The sequence below is a fragment of the Gordionus sp. m RMFG-2023 genome, chromosome 3, assembly GCF_954871325.1.
Source record: "Gordionus sp. m RMFG-2023 chromosome 3, tfGorSpeb1-WG-v2, whole genome shotgun sequence".
Classification (NCBI taxonomy): Eukaryota; Metazoa; Nematomorpha; class Gordioida; order Chordodea; family Parachordodidae; genus Gordionus; species Gordionus sp. m RMFG-2023.
Genome location: NC_088777.1, coordinates 40,325,700 through 40,348,045, shown reverse-complemented (window position 1 = coordinate 40,348,045; position 22,346 = coordinate 40,325,700). Strand labels below are relative to the sequence as shown.

The window sequence follows — 22,346 nt, the reverse complement described above, 5'->3', positions numbered from 1 at the left end:
AAAATTATTCAAAATTTGATGAGTATTAATATTTATATCATTATTCATATTGTCTAAGAGGTGCTGAAAAAATCGAATACTAAATTATTATATCATTTTTAACTGTCTATCTGTTTACAATCAGTAAAAACTTTAATATATCATCAACTACAATTCAAAATTTACCTTGTTATCGAACGTCATTCATTGCGTAAAATGAAATTTGTATGAGTTGATTTTGTAATGAAATAAATTAGGACATAATATAATATTTAATAAATTTTAAATCAAGAATAAAAACTGAACGGTTATTTTTATCATATCCTAACCTGAACCAATATTCTTTATGGTTTGGAACCCAGATAAGCAAAGAAATATTTTAAATATTTTATTTTAATTATATTGAAACTAAAAATGTGAAACAATTAATTAAGCTTAAACATCATGTTTAAATATTAAAAAGAAATTATGTTGGAAAAATGATTTATTAAATAAAAAATTATTTTTGATCTTCTTTGAGAATGCTTAAGTAAGTTTTGATTAAATTTTATCTAAAATTCCAAATCTTTTTTGTAAAAAGTTTTTTGGCCTGGTTCGATTTATTCCTAACAGTCGATTGTTTAGTCAGTTATTTAGCTTAGACTAAACAGTCTAAAAAGCAAAATAAACTTTTTTAATAAAATCGAAAAAAAAAAAATTAAATATAAAAAAACGAGAAAATAGAAATGCCACAAAATTCTTGACAAACCAAAATAGTGTCCTAGTTCAAAAGCTGATTATTTTTGGCTAAGCAGCAATTAAGTATCAAAATTATGTCGAAACAGGACACATCCTTTGATTTTTACTCATAAAAAATCTTTCATGATGAAATAAAAAATTCTATAAAATATTGGGTTTCTTTAATTTTCATTCTCTAGTCTGATGAAATTTAAAGATTTTTTTCAATCTGCATATAACTTTGTTTTCTTATTATTAAGTTCTTAATATTGAATTTCTCAAATATAATCTATTTTGTATCCATTTATTTCGATAAAAATGATATATACTATAAACTTTTGTTATGATTTTAATCGACCTAAATATATCATGGTTTGATTACATGTTATTTCACGATTTCGTTCATTTAGATTATTTCTTATAACATCTTAATTAATCAATTGCCCATGATAACCCTACTCCAAATATTGTTAAATGTGATTATTGTAGATAGTAAAATTGTAAGAAATAAATACATGTAAGAGCTGAATGATATTAAAAACAATTTCATCTCTTGAATTTTAATATAAAAAATATTAATTTATAACATTTTTTATTCGTGGCTTATCAAAATTTAAGTCTTTTATAGAGATCAAAAAGAAGTATTTAAATTTGTGACTTTCAATAAATTAAATTTTTAAGATAATTTCTTTCTAATATTTAATCATGATGTTTAAGCTTAATTATTTGCTTTCACTTATCATAAATTAAAATCTTTCTTTGTATACCCCTCCCCCCCCCCCTTTTGTTTTTAAAATTAAATTATCTATTTTTTCAAATATACATTTTAACAATTAAAGACTATATATATGTAACTAAAAAAACGATATAAAATACAAAATTACGTTAAAAAGGGAGGGGCACAATAAAATATAATTGAGTCCCTAAAAAAGGCTGTAATTATATTCAAATATTTCTATTTTTATCTTAAGAAAATGAATTATTTCTCGAATGTGTGGAATCGTATGGGTCGAAATTTCTCAAGGATCAAAATATCCACTGGTGGATGTGACAATTAGAGTGAAAATAAAGATCCAATGTTTTATATTTATCATTTTTGTTAAGGCTTGAGCAGGGATGTGAACCCGGACCCTCGTATTTTGGCTGAACCCGGACCCTTTTAAAAAGTGGAGGGTCCAAGGGTTCAGGGTGCTAAAAATTTTTAACTTAAAATTTTTTTTTTAAATTAATGTAAAAATATAATTTTTAAAAAATAATATATAATTTTTAAAAAATAATATATAATTTTTAAAAAATAATATAAAATTTTTATAATTTTTAAAAAATAATACAAAATTTTTATAATTTTTTTCGTGGAATCTCCCTAAAAAATAGTCACTTTAAAACTATAATTGATAAAGCAAGGGATGTTTTAAAATATTTAAGGGGATGTTTTAAAATATTTAAGAACTCCCACAATTGTTAGAATATTAAAATCCATGAAAAGGTAAATGGCAATTTTAGATTGCACAACACGTTGGTCCTCTATATGTAAGATGCTAGAGCGATTATTAAGTTTGAAAGATTTCTGTAATGATTTTATCATAGGAGCATGTGAAATCATTTTGTCAGAAGATGATTGGAATCAAGTAAAAGAGATTACTAGTGTGCTGGTTCCTTTAAAAATAACAACATTAAGAGTGCAAGCTGAACAATTATGTCTATCGGACTTTTATGGCATATGGTTAAGATGTCGATTAGAGTTAGGGAGATTAACAAGTTCTTTTTCAAATGAAGTATTAGAAAATACCAAAATAAGAGAGCAACAATATTTATAAAATAGTGTTGTATATGCTTCTATATATTTAGACCCGCGATATCAGGTTTTATTAAGTAGTGAGCAAAAACAAATGGCTATAGACCATCTTGAAGATTTATGGCATACCCAAAACTCTATTATTTACAATACATTGGTGGTTACAATATCTACTGGTTGATAACAATGATAATGATGATCTGGAAATTTTACTATTAGATAGAGAAAAAAATTAAATTATCATCTGATAGAAAGGAGCAAAATATATCTATTATATCTTTAATAGAAAAGTTCTCGGAAGTTATGAGAATAAATAGAGATGCAAACATTTTAAAATTCTGGGAGGAAAATTCTTCAATATATCCAGAATTATATACCTTTTCTAGAATCGTCATGGCTGTACCGGCAACACAAGTACAATAATTTATGTATTATAAAAATGACTATCTATTTTAGGTAAGCGTAGAACGTGGATTTTCATCGTTGACTAATTTACGTGGAAATCTGACGGATGATATTTTAGAAGATATCATGATTGTGCGATTGAATAAAAGATTTAAAATATAAATTATCTCATTTCGAATTATAAATATGTATATATTGAATTATAATAAAAAATGAATGAAAATAAGTCTTATTTTGAGTCATTATTTTTATGTTTCCTCTGAACCCGGACCCTGGACCCGGGTCCTTTTTAAATTTATTACCGGACCCAACCCTTTTTTTTGTCGAAGGGTTCACATCCCTGGGCTTGAGTAAGTGTGTTGCTATTGATATTTATAGGTAGTGTTGTTAAACGGCTCGATTTAAGCCGATTTTAAAAACGGTTAACTCAATATTTTAGCCAGTAAAACATTGCATGCGCCTCGAGATGTTGCTACAAGATCTTTAAATCTTTGTGCCATCTATGACCAAAATCTTCAGACTTGCCTAATTTCTTCCTGGCCAAAATAATGAGTTAACAGTTTTTAAAAATCGGCTCAAATCGAGCCGTTTAACAGCACTATTTGCAGGGTAAGTGGTAATATATTTACCCATAACCTATGTGATAGTGTCAAGCCATTAAACTAATAATAGGTTACAAAGTTCTAAGATATTGGTGATTCGAGCTTTAAGAATAGACTAGTTTATTTGAGGAATGACACTGATATGGCCCTAGCTTTTAATACAATTTAACCATGTCTGTCCAGCATAAACTGGTAAGTTGCAATTCAGGCAATTATGTGGTTGTATATTTAATAATAAGACACATTTCACTCTAAAATAAATGGTATATAATTCATAAATTTGCATAAAAACCATATAAATTTAATTATGGGGTTAACAAAAACTTCAAATTTAAATATTCTTCAGTCAAAATCTTTGGCAAAAATCTTTGAGATTAACAAAATTGAAGATCTTTTTTAAAGATCAAATAAATTTTTTATAAAAATTTATGATTTTATCATCTAAGATTTTTTATCATAATAATCACATTTACTTATAAAATATTTTTGAGAAAATTTTATGTGTTTGAGCATTCTCAAAACCTGAGATCAAAATCTTTGATGATTTTTTTTTGAGCAAATGTTAAATTCTGATTTAAATGGTGTGTAAAAATCTAATTATCTAAATAAATTTTGAACTCTTATTTGAAAAATTGCATACTTTTTCCCCAATCCAACAGAAATAAGGAATAAGAGAAGTTTACCTAATGAATGATAAAGGCTAACATCAACACTTCTATCTTAAATGTAATAAAAAAAAAATTTTTATATTATTTATTTATTTGTATTTAGATTTAATTTAAAAATATATTTTAATAAATTTTTTAAACTATTATCTGGTTGTTGTTGCATTTTCAAAAATTTTAAACATATTGCAAATATTTAAAATTATATAAATAAGATACCTTCAGATATATAAGTGATAATAATGTATAACCAATATCACTACTAATAGAATTGATGCATATAGAGAAATAAAAAAAGATAACAGGTGAGATGAAATGAGATACACATATAATTAGTTTTAAAATCTTGGTTTTATATTTTTTATTTTCTTAAATATATATAAAACTTAATGATAATTAAAATGCAATATGCTAAAATTTTGGTTTGAAATGTTTAGATTTTGCCTAACAAGTCAATAATTAAAATCTAATTGTTATATATTATAATCAATTAATTGGGTACCAGACCGTACCCATTTTGACATTATCTCCCGAGCCCGATCAATTATTATAAAGGAATCTTAATTTCTCTCATTATTGTTATTCCTTAGAAAATTGTTCTTTATGGAAACATCAATAATTTTGATGAAGTTAATAAAAAGAATATTTTAAAATAAATTTCACTTAATGTAATAATTATGTATTGACTCAGTGTTGAACTTAAATGACAATACCACTAATTGGATATCTCTCATTCCTTAGAAAATGAGTCAGCCAATATCTTTATGGAGATTACTCGTATATAGACCCATCCACAGTATCAAAACATTAACCATTTCAAAGAAATTGCAGAAACTAAAAAATAATTCTTGCCATATTTTAATCACACTGCTTAACACCACTTCTTAAAATTTGTATAAAGATTTCTCAACACTAAGTTGGTGGCTAAGATTTTCTGTAAACAGAAATAGATACCATAATATACTATGCATAGAATTTTTATTGAATTTTCTTTCTCATTAAAAAAAATTAACTTTGACTAAAAAATAAAATATTTTGAAAAAAGGAAATGCCCCAAAAAAATATTCAATCAAGGATGATATATATAGATAATTGTATAAAGTAAGGGCAAAAGAATGAAGGAAAAGTTTAATCAAACAAGGACATTCACAAATTCAGAGAAAATTTAAAATAAAGTCATTTAAAAATTGAATATTCTCTAACTCTAAAAAATTATATTTTTATTTTCTCCTTTTTGTATTCCTATAATTTTATGGCTCTCTTTATTCTTGTCATAAAAATTTCCTACTATTTATTTTATGAAATAGTTGTAAAAAGTGGTATAATGATGATATATCTTATCCATGATACCTCTTTGTAGTGCATTTTTAGACCCTATAAAATTGTAATATAAAATTTATTGAATGATTAATATTATACATGTAACAAGTAATCTATTTCACGATTTTTGGTTTTTAATAATTTACCAGCTTCCAGTCATGTTTTTACCATTAGAGAAACGAAAATCTAGAACGATGAATGTTACAGAAATTAAAATGGTTATTGATAAACTATATATTTTATTAATATCACAAATTCTTGACTCAATCTGAGCTATAAAAAATAAAAGAAAAAAAATTTGGTAAAATTAAGAGCTACAATTTTTTTGGAATTTGGCTGTTAATTTCAAATTCAATAAATGATGTAAAAATAATTATGGACTAATCTCAGGATTATGAGGACAATAAAATTTTGTATAAACAAAAAGTTATAGTAAATTGTTTTTTTTAACCTTAACAAAAAAAATGCATCAATAGTTGATTCTTATGTATCAATGCGCCTTTCGCAATAATATAATAATAATAATGATAAATAAATATTAAAAAAATCGTCATTTTTTTTAAATATAGTATAAGTATGAAACTTACCAATTTTATTATTCCAAAAAAAGAAGTATCAAGTTAATTTAAATAAGACTATTGAATGTAAATTTTATATATTCAACCATATTTTGTAGGTTGCCCTTGCCTTCAAGATATCCTCATAGGATCTCATGAATATAAACAAATTACGAAAATACTATCAGACTCCTTCACTTGTGATAAAAACCCATTGTGCGGAATTATGACCAAAAAAGTGCTAAATTTTTTAAATGCGCATTTATACATACTACGTCTAATAGTTTTTTCTATCTGATATCCTACTTTAAGGTAAAATATTTTTGTTTGTTTTTATTAAACAGCCTAACAATCAACTGTTAAAGTATTTATAATACTTAAATAGTTGGTTGTTAATTCGTTTAATGATTGCTATGTATAATAAAATAATCTGTTCTTAGCTCAATTAAATATTCAAATTGCACATGCGCAGATTTTTCTATATAATCGTTATGCAAATTTAATATCACTAGGAGAATAAATATATTTATTTTAATCATTAAAAATATTTTTATAATTTATTCGCAAAATTTTATATTAAAAATAAATCAAACCATTTGACTCATTTCTGTTTCTCCCGATTATTTCACAAATAATGCAAACTACTCTCGTAATATTTGGTAGAAATTTTACATGATTTCAATATACATATAATAATTTTTTTATAGATACTATTTAACTATAGAAAATTGTATTATTAGTTCCATTCTTATAAGTTTGGCAATCGTTATTATGAAGTTACTAAATATGTCATATAAAGATACATATAACAAAAAATTATATATCCAGTAAAAAGAATAAGTGTTTCTTTTATAAAGAAATGAAACTTGTTATATAATCCTTTATTTGCTTATAATAAAAATAAGGAGAATGAAAATAATTAACCAACTTCAAATGATATGAAAAGTTATTCCTCACCTCCAATCTTTGTGGAAGTGTGAAAGAAAATTCTCATCCAAATTTTAGCGCTTTTTGGGGTCGATTGTTTAAATTTTTAAATGAAGATAAAGAAATTCTTAACAAACCAAATACCGTATAAACCCGTTATAACCATGCTGGGAACGTTATAACGGAGTTACACTGTATATGGTATAGTTAAAATGGACAAACAAAAAATTTCCCAAAGAAGATTGATAAACCAGATATTTAAAAAGTTAAATAACCAAACCGAAAATTTGTTTCAACATTCCCGAAAAAATATTATTTGTTGTCCTTAAGATGATATATTGTGAATAACATTAATTTATTTCTTTAAAATTTTTTAACCTGCAATCATTCTCAGAAGAGAAAACATGTGACTTAAGTATATTAGGGTTTAAAATTTTAGTAATATGTTTATTCAAATAACTAGTTAATCTGACCTGGAGGCTAGACAAAAATATTTTATGACATGGATTACAACTTTTACAAAATTATTTTGAGTCCCAATACAAAAAAATAATTACTTCAAAAATCTTAATGGGCTTTGCTGATCTCTAATTAAAATTTATCAGATTGACATCATATCTTATGGGTTGGTTTTACGCAGCTAAACTTTCATTTAATTTTTTAAACACTACCGATCACAATGCAAATTTTTCTACTAAATTCTATGATTCATATTCAGCAATAAACTTACGTTATTTTGACGAAAGTGACATCCAAAACTTTTTTATGAACACGCTGAATATTAATAATTTGTTTAGATGTTTTATACTCCTATTGAAAGGTGCAAATAAGAAATTAGACATCTGACAATCTAATATAAAAATGACCTTTTAGACAATCTTTTTTATACTTTTAATAATTTCAGTTTAGCATTGGGGAGCAATATCTACATAAAGAAAAGGGGACATTTTTCCTTATATCCTATAAAAATTAAGGCGTAAAATTTTTTTTTTGAGGGAGGAGGATAAATTCTACAATGTTGTACACAAATTCGTTAAGGATAAGAATAATAGTTATAAAAAGTATGTTGGATGAAAAAGCATTGATAATTCAATAATAAACACTATTTATATAATTATATTCATCTTCATACACTAAAGATTATTGTTTTAAATTTAATACATTTTCACTAAATAATATTTCTACACCTATATATTAAACTGGTATGCATTAAGATTAGTGAGGGCTGGCCCAGATTATGAAAATTTTTGAAAAGTAATACAATTTTACACAAGATGTCCAGCCCTGCGCATAATAATTTTTATGAATAAAAAACCTAAATTTTGCCTAATTGTAAGCTAAAAAAAATTGTAAATTTCAGATCCTGTACATAAAAATATTTTACACAGGCTGTCCTGCTCTGCCGTAAGGCCAGGCCATACCGATCTCTAGTGTGTCTAAATATATTAATGAAATTTGTTTGAAACTTAATTCAATTTTAATCTATTCAGTCAGTCCCCTATGAGGATTTACTTTAACTTTCAAAAATATATAAACCTGCAGGCCCCCCGCCGTATTTTAATTTTTTTAAATTTACCAGGGCCGGGCTTAAAATTTTTTTTAAAAAACACCCAGGTCAGGCTAGGATGTATATTTTAAAAACAAATATTTTAAATTGCAATTATTAGATATAAAATTAAAAATAAATATATTTTTAAAAAATTCGGGCCGTGCCTGAGTAATTAAAACCCAGGCTGGGCCGAAAAATGTTTTTGAAAAATAACCAGGTCCGGGCCGTGCAAATTGGTACCTCTGCAGGTCTCTCTTATTTTTAAAAAAGTTAAATTCATTTATTTACTACAGTATCTAATAGAGGTTTTAAAAAAATTTTGCGAGCTCATGGTTTTCGAAAAAATTGCCTCCCTGCTATTGAAAATTTTGTTTAGCTCGCCCACCCATTATTTAAAAATTATTTGATTATATTTATTTATTTTACAAATAAAATATTGAAAAAAATGATAAACTTAGTGGAAAATCTTGATATTTATTATGTAATAAATAAATATATTCTTGTTCTCATTTTGAAAAAATATTTTTAATAAATATAAGCCTGTTCTCATTTTTTTAAATATATCAAATTTGCCTGCCCGCTCATTTTAGAAATATATACGCCTCAGACCTCTACTAATACATATCGAATTTAGATCGTTTTAATGATTATTTTATTTTAGTCAAGCACGCGATAAAATTTTTTAAAAAAATAAAGTGGCCTGGTCGGAAAATTATAAAAAAAATTAGCAGAGCCGGGCAATTCATGCTGAAAAAATTTTCAGATCGGCAGAACCAGATAATGTATATGTTAACGTCAATGCGTTTTTTCCCGCGATATGTTATTTTTTTCAATTTTAAATCATATTTTGAGCGTGTTTTTTTTCAATTTTAAATTATATTTTAAGCGTGTTTTTTTTCAATATAAAATATGATTTTACCAGAAATGTATTCCATCATGTTTGAAATACTTATGAATATCAGATAATTTATCATGAAATTTTGAACTTAATATAATTTACATTAGTTTTTCCATTGATTTTTTATATAAGTTATAAATGAGTCAAAAGTTATTGGTAAAATTATCTACAATTCATAAGATAGGTATTCTAAACATGCTGGAATACTTTTCCGATAAAATCAGAATTTTAAATTTAAAAAAAACGTGCTCAAAAAACGATTTAAAGTTGAAAAAAATATACATTGTCGGAAAAACACATTGACGCTAACATTGATTTTTCGTAAAATTTTAATAAGGCCCGGCCTTAAGATTTTAAAATATTTTTTGAATTGCAATCTAATATTTTTATTATGTACTGTTTGAAATTAAATTACAATATGCCTATCGTCCAACTAAAATACTAAATATATAAATAATATATTAAATTCACAAAAAATTAAACAATTTATTTACATGATATAATTACAAATGTACAACACAATTGTTTTATAAAACGGTTGTTGGATAAATAGATATTCATAGAGGAGGGATTTTAAGAGCCTTAATTGACATTGGGAGAAAAAATAGGATGGCCTAAAAATTCATAGAAGCAAAATTAAAGGGATAGGTCAGACTTTTCATAAAACGTTAACAGGCCAGACCTAAATTTTCATATAATTTTGACAGGCCGGGAAATTTTTAAAAGACTCTAAAAGTCAGGGCCTGGCAAAAAAAATTAAAAATTTTGGGGTGGACTGTTTTGGGGTGGACTGGACAACTTTTAAAATTCTTAACAGTCCAAAACGGGTAGGGCTTTCCTCTAATCTACATTGTGTATTTGTAATTGGATCATTTCATAAATAACTTGTTTAATTTTTTGTGAATTTTTATATATTTCGTATTTTAGTTAGACAGCTCTTGTACAAAGAAATAAGTATAATGTAATTTATTTTCAAATATTATTACAATCAGAATATTAGCTTGAAATTCTAACAAAATATCAAAAGTATTATGCCCGGGTTGGCATTAAAGTTTTATGAAAAATCAGATTTGCGAGCTCCTCCTTTTTATGTATACGGTCCGGCCAGAATATATTTTACGAATTGCCCGGCCCAAAAATAGTTTATATACTAATTTCCGGTCGGACTTTGCAGATCTCTAAAATATATATAGCTTTTTTAATATCAACTATGTTATAACTGTAATTTGTATTTCTAAAAAATAGAATTAAAAACATTTACAAATCAAAATAATAATAAAAAAATAATTTAAGAAAAACATAATTGTCTTCCTAAAAGGAACAATAGTTAGATTTAGAAATATTTAATTGTATATTCTCTCCAAAAGAATTCCCTAGGTTCAAGGGCTTGTATTTTTATTCTGTGAGCCAAATTTTTATAAAAGCAAAAGTGATATGCGCAAATTGTCTACTGGTGGAAGTAATTGACGAGAATATAAAATTACATATGTTTTATATTAATTTCCATGATAAATCAACAAAAAAACACGATTTTCAATCCAACCCTCTCAGATTTTTCTAAAATTTTTACAAGATTTGTATATATTATAACTAAGAAAAAAATAAAATTTTAGCCTCCAACTCCTAACTGTGGCTGAGATAACGGGCTCTAAATGTCGAAAAAATGGTACCTTTGGATATAATGAGCTAGAAGCGTCATTTAAATTTAGTAGTAGAACTTTAAAGTTATATAATAATAAATATTGTTAAAAAATAATGTCAAAAACCAAAAATTATTATAAAATCAAATCGATATTTTTTTTTCTCAATTTTTTTCAAGTTTGGCCGAGCACAGGTTTAGGAGTGAAAATATTCTTAATAAATATTTGCTATAAATCAAAAGCTATCAAATATTTTATGTTTAATATTTAAAAGAATAATTATATAAGATTTGAAAACGTTTGGAATATATTTGATGAATTAAAATATTTTTCTTCTCAAGAATATTTACAAAATACAAATCAATTTTTAATTATAATTTAATTAAGGACAAAATATAATTTATTTTTAAATTTATAATTGTAAATTAAATAATTTTCACAATATGAATATAATTAACTTTAATTTTATTTTCCATGAGAGGTATAAACGCATGAAACTTTTGTGTTCCAGGAATATGTTTAGCCTTTTGAAACCTTGTTTCAGATATTTTTCTTTTCATATTCATGGTCGTTTATAAGCGTATAATTAACTCCTGTAATATTTTTTATAAAAAATAAAATAAATCTAATGTATTTAATATCTAGTTCTCGTAATGATGCTGAAGGCTAGCTATTGCTTCCAATTTTTTGGTAATTCCATTAAATTATCGCAAGCACTTATGTCATGCGCTGTTGCGAAAAAATGTTATTCTACTTTGATTCCGAAATCTAATTCATGAAGGCAAAGATTATGAAATTTTTTTTTATTTTTATATTACGTTACTGCGCCATCAGAAAAATAAAATATTTTTGATATATTATAAAATTTTGATTTAAGAAAATTAATCATTATATTTTAAAATAAATAAAGGACATGATGACAGCATCACATAGTTAATTTGTTTGATCATATTATTTTTACGAAATACACCATAAAGGGATGGAGAGTAGACTGGTTATTATTACAGCGGAATCCCTGAACGTGGTCCTGCGTCACATAAGTATAATTTTTCGAAAAATCACATATAACTAAAAAATCACTAACATTTAAACTTGATTTTAATGAATAATGCTGGTTGCAGCGAAGATATAAATGAATGTGTGGTTATTGTATTTAATATTTTGAAAAATAAATATAAAATAGGATGTAGACTTGCAAAATGTTTCAAGAGTCGTTCGATCAATAGTTAACCATTGTTTGAAAGTTGTATAATCAATTACACTATTTACTGTCTAATGATATCTTAAAAATTTCTCGTAGACTAAGGAAACCCGTGTAAAGTTTACTTTCTCTAAGGTAACAATCAGGAATTGCAGAGATTGTGCAATACAATCTTGATAATCTATAACGGGGAATATAGCATTAGACGTTAATTGGGCAAATCTTCCCGTTTAGCATCAATTAATTTTGATAATAGTTCATTTCCAAGTTCTCCAGCTAAAACACAATATTTTGGTCTTAAATACGCAAATTTAATAAAGTTCACTTTTATGACCATGTTTTTCATTAAAATTAGAATATAATTTCTTAAGATTGCATAAAATGAGTCTTTTTTGCAATTAACATTTCTCTCCTTATTTATATAAAATGATTTTTACAAAGGCATTTTGCGACTGTTTTTATCGGAATTATAAAATTTTTCAATAATATATATAAATTCGTCTTGAAAAACACTCCATGAGGAAGTACATTTTTTACCTTCACCGCGTATGTGTTTATGCAAATTGTGCGCGAATTTTTACAACTGATTAATGATTAAAATGCCATATCTCCTATACCTGAACTCGACCCTATTTGTTATTAATTAATCCTTTATATAAAAAAGTTGAGAAAAAACCGATTTGATTTTATGATCATTTCCGGTTTTCAATTTCCGGCTTTTGACATTGAAAATTTTTTAACAATATTTAACATTATATAATTTTAAAGGTCTACCATTAGGCTATATAAAAAAACAAATGACACTTCTAGCTCAATTATATCCAAACAGGCGCGTAACCATAAAATTTATATGGGAATGGAGGGGGGGGGATAATTTTTTATATTGAAATGGTTTTTTTTGAGCATTAAAAATTTATCAGAACTAATGATATAAGATTTATTAGAACTAATCATTATATAAAATATTAAAAATTATCATATAACACAAATAATAAAATATTGGAAAATACAAAATATTAAGAGCGAATTTAATACTGTTAAAAAATAAATATAGCTATATAAATCTGTATCTAAATCACAATAAAATATAAAATTAAATATTTTATAATGATTTAAAAAGTTAATCAAAATATTATTAATAAATGAAAATTTATTCTTCTTTGCAATTGGGCCAATTTTTAGTAATTTGTTCTGTGTATTAGAAGATCTCCATGAGTAAAACTAGTCTATTCAATCAATTTTAAGATGTTATACTTTTGATATAGGTTTTATTATCTGTAATGAGTAAAAGTTTCTCTTATTTGTACTTATACTAATTGATATCATTGGCAAAATATACAGTAATTTTAATATATTTGGAAAAACTTATAAAATATATTTTAAAGTAAGCAATGCTTCACTTGTATTCCTTGAAGGATTATTTACAAATATGAATCTTCCATACCATTGAAATTCTGAAATTAATTGGCCTTCATGTACATTTATAACCTATAAATAAAATTTAGCTAAATATTTAATTTTTCAATATCAAGATGTGATATACCTCAGATTAAAGAAGTTATAAGATATAATTGTAAATTGGATAGAGCCAAATAATAAATCGCTAATCGTTCATAAGTGGAATAAAAACTGTTATATTATAATAATCCTCAATTGAGTCCACGTTAATACAAACAACGATTTGTTTGTCGGTGAAATCGAGGCTTTTGAATCTCAAAAACATATAATTTTGCATTCGCTCAACAATCAGATGAATCTCGAAAAATTTCTGGTCGATATTATCATAACTTCAACCAAATCCATTTTTTGAAAAATATTGCATAAAATTGTTGTGTAATAAATAATTTATTAATACATTCCAATGAAAAAAATCGGCAGTCATATTAAATCAATGTATCAGTTTCAGATGAAATATCTGTTTCAAGTGATTCTGATATTTCTCCACGGGCATACAAAATGGGTTCTTCTAGATCTTAAAAAATTTGTAATAGCTTTATGTAGAAGGCTCCATCTTGTCATGGAGGCTTTTTGCAGCTTAATTTTTCTATAGCATAAAAAGTCTCAGAAATATTTATAATCATACACTCTAGAAATTTTCTAATCTTAGTTTTTAGTAAAGATAATCAGATAGAATTTTTTTTTGGTTGATAATTTTCTTATATCCATTAGTATTTAAGGTTTAAAAAGTTTAAGAAAATAAACTTTAAAATTTCTTGAGATTAAATAATATAAAAGAAATAAATATTTTAACATTTTGCTAACTTGATACAGCGTGGCTCTCCCTCTCCCATCCCCAACTGGCTACGCGCCATCCAAAAATAGCATTTTGTCCAAAATGCCCCATTTTTCCGATATTTAGTGGCACATATTTCAGCCGCTAGTTGGGGTTGAAATCTAATTATATTTTTTTCTTAGTTATAATATATGTAACATCTAGTAAAAATTTTGGAAAAATCTGAGGGAGTCGAGTTGAAACTCATGTTGATTTGTCATGTTAACCATATATATTATTTTTATATTAATACAAAAAATAAAAATAAATTTTTAAAGAAGGGAGAAGGGGGTTAGCATAATAAAAATTTGTATTTTATAGCTTGAAAAAAGAAATTATTTGGCTTCCAATGTTTGGATTTTTGGATATAAAATTATATTTGAATATATTTTGTTGGGAAATTTATATTTTATTGAGAAAAAATTTTTATTTGAATATATTTTCTTGAGAAGAATTTGCCCATCCCTGCTTACATCCTAGATTTCCATTATTGATTATAACTTTATTAAATTATAAAGGAGAAAAAGAACAAATAATGTTGTTTCAATGTATATATATATATATATATATATATATACTGCTTACTTAATATATTGTATTCCACATTTTGTGAGATTTTTTTAATTGATCAAGTGTTTTATGTTTCAAATATATTTATTTTAAAAATTTTTATTATTAGACTCAAATATTCGTCAATAAAAAGGGTGAGGAAAAATACCTTGAAAAAAAATATGAGATGAAAAAGTTTCTCAGCGGAAGATCTCCACAAGAAATTTACGCGTTTTCATTCGTACCGCTCGATAAAGTCAATACGATAGCCAATGGAAGCTTAGAGATTGGTAATTTGAAAAAATCTATTCTTGGTTCCTGGGAAAAGGGAGTACATTTATTTCGTTATGCCGACACGTGCATTTTAGACTCTAAGATCAATAAAAGAAATTACCATACGGACACGTATGGTAATCGTTTATGGACCTCCGATTTTCCTCCCTACACTTTCAAACTAGATAAAGGCGAACAAATATCTTGTCTTATCATATTCAAAGTTATTATCATAATAACGTTAACCCTAAATAAAAAAAATTTTTATAGGTTTTATTGGGTCGAATACAGACGGTTGTTGTTAATGGTGAGGAGAACGAAGTTGACCCATCCCCAATCCACGACTCTCATATACCTGATCAAAAGCCTATACCAGATGAAAAATCTATTTCCCTTAAAAGAGATAAATCTATGGTGAGCGCACAAATATATACATTTGATCTAATAATATAAAATTCTACCGTTGAAATATTTGATTGGTATAAATCTATTTTTTAAAAAAGATGCTTAAACCCTTTCAGATGTGATAATATAAATTGGAAACCACTTACAAAATATTAAATTTAAACTTAATGCCCGCACATTCAAAATTACTACACAATTGATAAATTTATATTTGAAACAAGAATCTAACTAATATGGTATTTGTTATTTTTAAATTTACTAATGAAAAATTTAAAAAAAAAGATAAAGTTTTATGTTTTTAAAGCTGTAAAATTATGAATGATTAAAACTAAATAAATAAGATACAGGTTCACTCAAATCATGTTCTATTTAATTTTTTTTAATTGCTACGCTTACCGATACTGGGAGTAGTGTTGTTAAAATGCCAGATTCGGGTCGATTTTTAAAAATGGCCCGATTAAAATTTTAGCCAAAATAATATTATATAAGCCTCGAGATTTGGCCAATAGATGTCCAAACCTTTCAGTCATATATGAGCAAAATCTCCACGCTTACATAATATTATTTTTAAAAAATTATGAGCAATTTGTTATTCACGCCGGAAATGGTTAAAAAATAGTTTTGTTTTAATTAGGTGTCTACTGATTACACTTTTGAAAGGCCTGTCAGATCCGATACCTTATTGCCGATATTAAATTGATATCGGCCGATCAGCGATACAATATCACTAATCTTATTTTGTTAGTTATATTAATAATATATTTTAGCTTTTATTATACATAGATAAGTCATTTAAAAATATACTATTATCAAATTTTGATTAAATTATCATTTAGATACATTTTCTTAAATATTAATAAATTTAAAGACGCCATTTTAACGGATCTATCGCCGATATTATTAAAAGACGTAAAATCGACCCGATACAATAAAAAAATATCGGTACATCCCTAGTTATAATTTTAGTTGAGTTCAGAAACTGAATCAAAGAAGATTTACCATTATATTTAAGGCTTTAGTAAATTTAGGGCTATATTTCATTGTTCTACGTTTTTTTGCAAATTTTTATAATTTATTTACTAGATTTTTTTAATGATGATTATTTTTAAAAAAATTTTTGTCCTTTAGATTTATATCTATGAATACGATATGAAGAATCTCTCCCTAATTCAATATCCGCGAAATATATCACCTTATGCTGTCATTTATTACACTAAACAACCCAACCAGCGCTTCGAACGATTGATTCACAACAATATTTATAATAATCCCATTCATGGAAAAAAAGGAAACAAAATTTCTACCCTAGTAAACAAGAGTGGATCGATCTCTCAACCAGAGCCACCCTCTATTGTCAAACCTGAGATATCTACAAAAGATGTCGATGAACGCCGACATTCTTTGATACCCCTTTACCCCAAGCCAGAAATAAATGGTCCGCGTCCTAATTTCCCGGTCATAATAACCGATGTTCCTATTCCTAATCAAAGCCTTCCATATATCAGAAATGAGAATCTCATTCATAATACTACGGTCACCCAATTGCCTTACAATTATCATGATGCTTACAATCAAAATTTATTACACGTGAATACGTATAACAGAGATGTAAATTACAATAATACCTATATAACATCTAACAATCAATATCCCAACATTGGTTTATGCTATGCCAATGTTTTATCAACAACAAATTCAAACAATGCAGTCACATTCACAAATACCATGTATGTTATTTAACAAATCTAATCAGCCAAATAATTTTTTTTTTAAATAGGTTATATAATGATAAGGTTAATAATACATCCATCCTGGACAAATGTAACCAACTAATAGGCCAATTAGGCTTGGACCAAGGCGTCGACTTTTATAACTTTATATTTTCAATCATGTTAAAAATTCTCTCGACTTTAGATGAAAAATTTAACCAGGTCGATAGTAAGAATTCGATTCATAAAACAATAGACTTCATGGTTCAATACATATCAGAATTTAATTCCGATTTACCTTCCGATAATCCACAGATTTTACAATCAGAACTACAGCGAACCATTGAGGATTTGGTTGAAAATCTCAGGAACCCCGACGATGATAACGAGAATGAAAATAAATGTAATATAAGCGACCTTAAAACCGAGTATACCGAAGATAATATGGAAATTGACAATTATTCCCTCAATTATCCGACCTCCTCTCCCACGGCTTCGTACACGGAACATAAATATAGCGTTAATGAAAGAAAGAGAAAGAAAGATGTCTCTGAAGGTAGTCCAGAAAATGGTCTAGACGCGGCTTCAACATCCCGTTCCTCCAAAAGGATTGATCCCAGGTTGCTGAGACAACACAAAAACAATCTCGACAACTATGATGATGATGATATTAACAACATAAGTGATATAGATATTCAGGAATACGAAGGGATTGATTGCAATGAACAAAATTTGCTTATTAAATCGAAATATGAAAACCTAAAGTTTCATGGCCGGGCCCTTATAACTTTAAACGATTTGCCGATAATTATTCCCGTAGACAAAAAACACAAAAAAGAAAAATATGATCCTCGACGTCGAAAATCGGCCGAACTTAAAACTGTCGTCAGTGCATTCAATGGCATTATTCCGGTGTTTCTAGATGATTATATTGATACCCCCTAACATTTATTGTTATAGCAATATTAATTTATATAAATATTATATTATATATTATAATGTTAAAGAAAAATAGTTTATATATCATCATAATATTGTAATTTCCAATGTTTATTTTATTAATATTTTTGTAACTTAAAAATAAATTTGATTAAAAAAAAGGTTATAATATTATATTTGTTTAAGAGTTCAGAAATTATTTTCTTAAATTTATTAGGGGCCCAAAGAATTTTATGAAGAAAGGTTATGTAAAAATTGCAAAGGTTCATTCGGGTTTAATTTGGAAATATTAGTGTTATATAAAATAAGTATAAGTTTTATTCTAATGAATATGCGAATAGATTAATTACTACTAAAAATATTTAAAATAAGGGGATCGATGAAAATTATGGATATATTCTTTTTGATTCGGTTAAGGTTCAATTTAGAACGGTTCTTTGGTTTGGTCAATTCATACAGTGAAGCTCGCATTTATTAAAAAATTATGTATATAGAATTACTAAACCCACCTTAATTGAATGTTCTCGATTTAAAAAAGTAAACCATCTCATATTTTTATATCTTAAAATGAAAACTGGCCTGAATTTTAATTTTAGTGTAACCTTTTGAGACTCGCAAAAACGAGGGAAAATATTTTTCTATTTATTTTTATAAAACCTATAATTTATATTTCTTGTAAAAAGAGCAGGTCTGGCTCTACGAATAATTGCCTTTATGTCAAGTGTAACAGGATTTTGGAACAGTAAGGGATCGACTACGATTGTTATTACAGGATTTTGGAGGATTCAGTCATATCAATAATAGGACTTAGAATCTGCATATTTTAAAAAAAGAGGAAAACTTTAACTGTATTTTAAAATTTACCTTGATTACCCCATTCACTGTACCACGCCTCGGTAACTGCATTTAACCACAACAAAAAATCGTTAGGAGAAAACCTATGATAAGGCTCGTCCACTTCCGATTTATCAAAATAAGGATAAAATAATCCTAAAGGATAAATATAATTTTGAGGACCAAATGATAGTCTATCCCTGATTCGTGAAGTATGGAAGGTATAAACTTCTTTAAATTACCTAAAAAAAGTTTATTAAATTAATTTTATTTAATAATTTATATTAAAAATTCGTCTTAAATGTATTAATCTTTTCGAATAATTGCAATTATATAAAAAATATTCTCTTTATTTATCCAAAAAATAACTCGATTTAGTTAATATAAGATGAACCGAAGTTTAAAATCCTCTTCAACATAAAATTTTTTAAAAGATAAACAGGATTTTGATCAAATTTTATTCCAAATCTTTTTTACCAAAAAATCTTGTATAAATAAATCTTCTGTGTTACTATGCATAAAAAAAACATTCATAATGAAATCACAAATTTTATATATAAAATTCGCACTTTTTAAAAGTCTTCCATTTTGTGATCCTCAAAGATTTTTTTGTTCAAAATCTTGGGCGTAAAAGAATTTTAAAATAATCTTTGAATTTTTTTTCAAACTCTGAGAAGAACATACTTATTCGAGATAGTTAAAATTCATTTTATTAATATTTAAAAAATATATAATACGAGTTAGTTAATGTAATTTAAATTTTATTTTATATAAATTGAATTTTCATTTTAAATAATCAAGCCTTATAGTGGGCACATATTGAGCGTTTGCGTTTTGCCATATTTTTTGGGTTCACGTCAATTCGGGGCAGAAAATTCGGCACGGCGACAATTCAGCGCAGCTTCAAATAGACGCGGCGGACAATTCCGAGCAGCGTCAATTCGGCGCGGCGACAATTCAGCGCGTATTTATTACAGTTGCAATTTATTATATATTACTTAGTTTAAAAAAAAATAAGGATGATTAAATAGAAATCATTTTGAATGTTGGTCCTATTAATTATTTTCATATTTATTTTTACAAAAATCTCAATTTTATTTACTAAATGTGTAATATCAAAAAAAAATTAACAACCAATATTTATACCTATTTCTTTGGTTGACCAATTTACTACATAAGATATGTTGATAAGTAGCCAATGTTATGTAAGCTGAGATTTTGGGCATATTACTTATCAGGGGGGTATTTTGGGCCTATTTTTAAAAATGGTTGATTAAAATTGTAGCCAAAATAATATATAAGATTAGAGATAGAGGTCAAATCTTTCTTTTTCTTTCTTCCTTCTATGCGCAAAATCTCCAGTCTTACAGAATATTGGCTACTAATCAACATACCTTATAATGTGGTAAATTGGTCCATTAAAGAAATAGGTATAAATATTAGTTAATTTTTTTCGATATTACACATTTAGTAAATAAAATTGAGATTTTTGTAAAAATAAATATGAAGAAATAATTAATAATACCAACATTCAAAATGACTTGTATTTAATCATCCTTATATTTTTTAATTTATAATAAATTGCAACTCTAATGGATACGCGCCGAATTGACGCCGCGCTGAATTGACGATGCGCTGAATCGTTGCCAGGCCAAATTGTCTTGCGCCGAATTTTCCACGCCGAATTGACGTGGAACCCTTTTTTTGAGGTTTATTTTTAATTAATATCGTCGATTCAACATTTTAACCATTCTAATATCGTCTGCTTGTTTATTTCATTAATTTCTAAATATTTCATTTTGAAAGATAATTAAGTTATATTTTTACATATTATATATTACAAAATAACGAATAAAAAAATGTTTTGAAAAAAGCAAATCTGTTAGCGTTTTTTTAACTAATTGCTAACGCCACGGTAATTTTACCAATGTGCTCGAAATGCATTATTTGCGTTTGCAATCGTTTAAAACTCTCAATTTTTGTGCGTACTAAAAGTGATTATTTCGAGTTTTTAAAATAATATAATAAAAAATTTACAAAAATAATTGTTAAAGAAAGGCTCGATAAAAAAAGATGCAATAAAAGTTCGGAGATAAAATAAAATTAAAAAATTGCCATACTTTTATATTTAAAAAAAAGAAAGGTTCATAATAAATGAATTAAGGTTGAATAGAAAGAAAATCATAAAGAAAAAAGAATAAAATATTGTTTACAACACTTTTAATAGTGGATGGAGTAAAAATAATGACGATGACTTTTTTCTTTACTTTTAAATTTATATTTTAGTATTCACCATTTTGCAGATTGTTTTTAAATTACCAATTTTTTTATAGCAAGCAGAGTGAAGGCTGCTTTAAAAAAAAATAACAAAAAATTATTGATTTTTTTAAATAATTTATTTCTGAAATTAAACAACCCTATATTTTTTAAAATGGAGGCATTCATTGCTCCTAATATATAAGAATATGTTAATAGGGCTGGGTAGACAACATTTGAATTTGGATAAAAGAAATACAAACAAAAATCTGAAGTTTTTGTTTTGAGAATTCAATAACAAAACAAAAACTTCAATTTTTTGTATAAAACATTTTTACTACTATAAACCAAATTCAAATTTATTTTCTTGATAGATATGACGGTATTATTTTTTAAAATCTATAACTAAATTTTTTTAACAGATAATTTTTAAATAGTGGTTTTAATGCAAACAAAACTGCGCTCTTTGTTCCTTGTAGCCCAACATATGAATAAAATTGTTATTTTTTAATTAACTTATACATAGATATTAGGCCTAATCATATGCTCTTTGCATCATTGGGATCGTTTGAGAAAGGGCAATGGGAGGATGGGGTCAAATTCCATAACTTTGGGGAGCTTCGTGAACATTTTTTAAGATATGCTATTTTTATGGATTTCTTGGTAATCTCGATTTAAATATCCTATTTTTGCTAATTTTGGAAATGAAATTTTTAAGTTTAAAAAGCAACGTCAAATCTTCAGGTGATTTCTCTGGTTGGGAATAAGAAATATAATTTAAAAAATGTGATTTGACAATAATATTGATGGAAGTGAGAATTTAAAATTAACTAATATTACGTCTTTATATTATA

General features: G+C 26.0%; 1 protein-coding gene and 2 long non-coding RNA genes across 6 annotated transcripts; 1 reads left to right on the top strand and 2 right to left on the bottom strand.

Moving 5' to 3' along the window:
- Nucleotides 1-5,132: 5,132 nt before the first annotated feature.
- On the bottom strand, nucleotides 5,133-6,360 carry LOC135927159 (uncharacterized). The gene is made up of 3 exons (XR_010571967.1): nucleotides 5,715-6,360; nucleotides 5,583-5,669; nucleotides 5,133-5,537 (listed from the first exon to the last, which is right to left on the bottom strand). It is a non-coding gene; the product is annotated as an uncharacterized LOC135927159 (long non-coding RNA).
- Nucleotides 5,989-18,474, top strand: LOC135927156 (uncharacterized). Of its 3 annotated transcripts, none has more exons than XM_065463102.1 (6): nucleotides 5,989-6,102; nucleotides 6,160-6,278; nucleotides 15,207-15,572; nucleotides 15,620-15,763; nucleotides 16,883-17,481; nucleotides 17,532-18,474. In XM_065463102.1, exons 1-6 carry the CDS (start codon nucleotides 6,060-6,062, stop codon nucleotides 18,406-18,408), a joined length of 2,148 nt encoding a protein of 715 aa, XP_065319174.1. In that variant the 5' UTR covers nucleotides 5,989-6,059; the 3' UTR covers nucleotides 18,409-18,474. The 3 variants fall into 3 exon arrangements, with proteins under 3 accessions (XP_065319174.1, XP_065319175.1, XP_065319176.1); XM_065463103.1 differs by having other exon boundaries at nucleotides 6,031-6,095; nucleotides 17,532-18,463; XM_065463104.1 differs by lacking the exons at nucleotides 5,989-6,102; nucleotides 6,160-6,278 and adding an exon at nucleotides 12,077-12,094 and having other exon boundaries at nucleotides 17,532-18,462.
- LOC135927158 (uncharacterized) lies at nucleotides 13,320-19,473 on the bottom strand. Of its 2 annotated transcripts, XR_010571966.1 has the most exons (5): nucleotides 19,267-19,473; nucleotides 19,060-19,216; nucleotides 14,518-14,649; nucleotides 13,656-13,743; nucleotides 13,320-13,530 (listed from the first exon to the last, which is right to left on the bottom strand). It is a non-coding gene; the product is annotated as an uncharacterized LOC135927158 (long non-coding RNA). The 2 variants fall into 2 exon arrangements; XR_010571965.1 differs by having other exon boundaries at nucleotides 19,060-19,473.
- Between the last annotated feature and the right edge of the window lie 2,873 nt (nucleotides 19,474-22,346).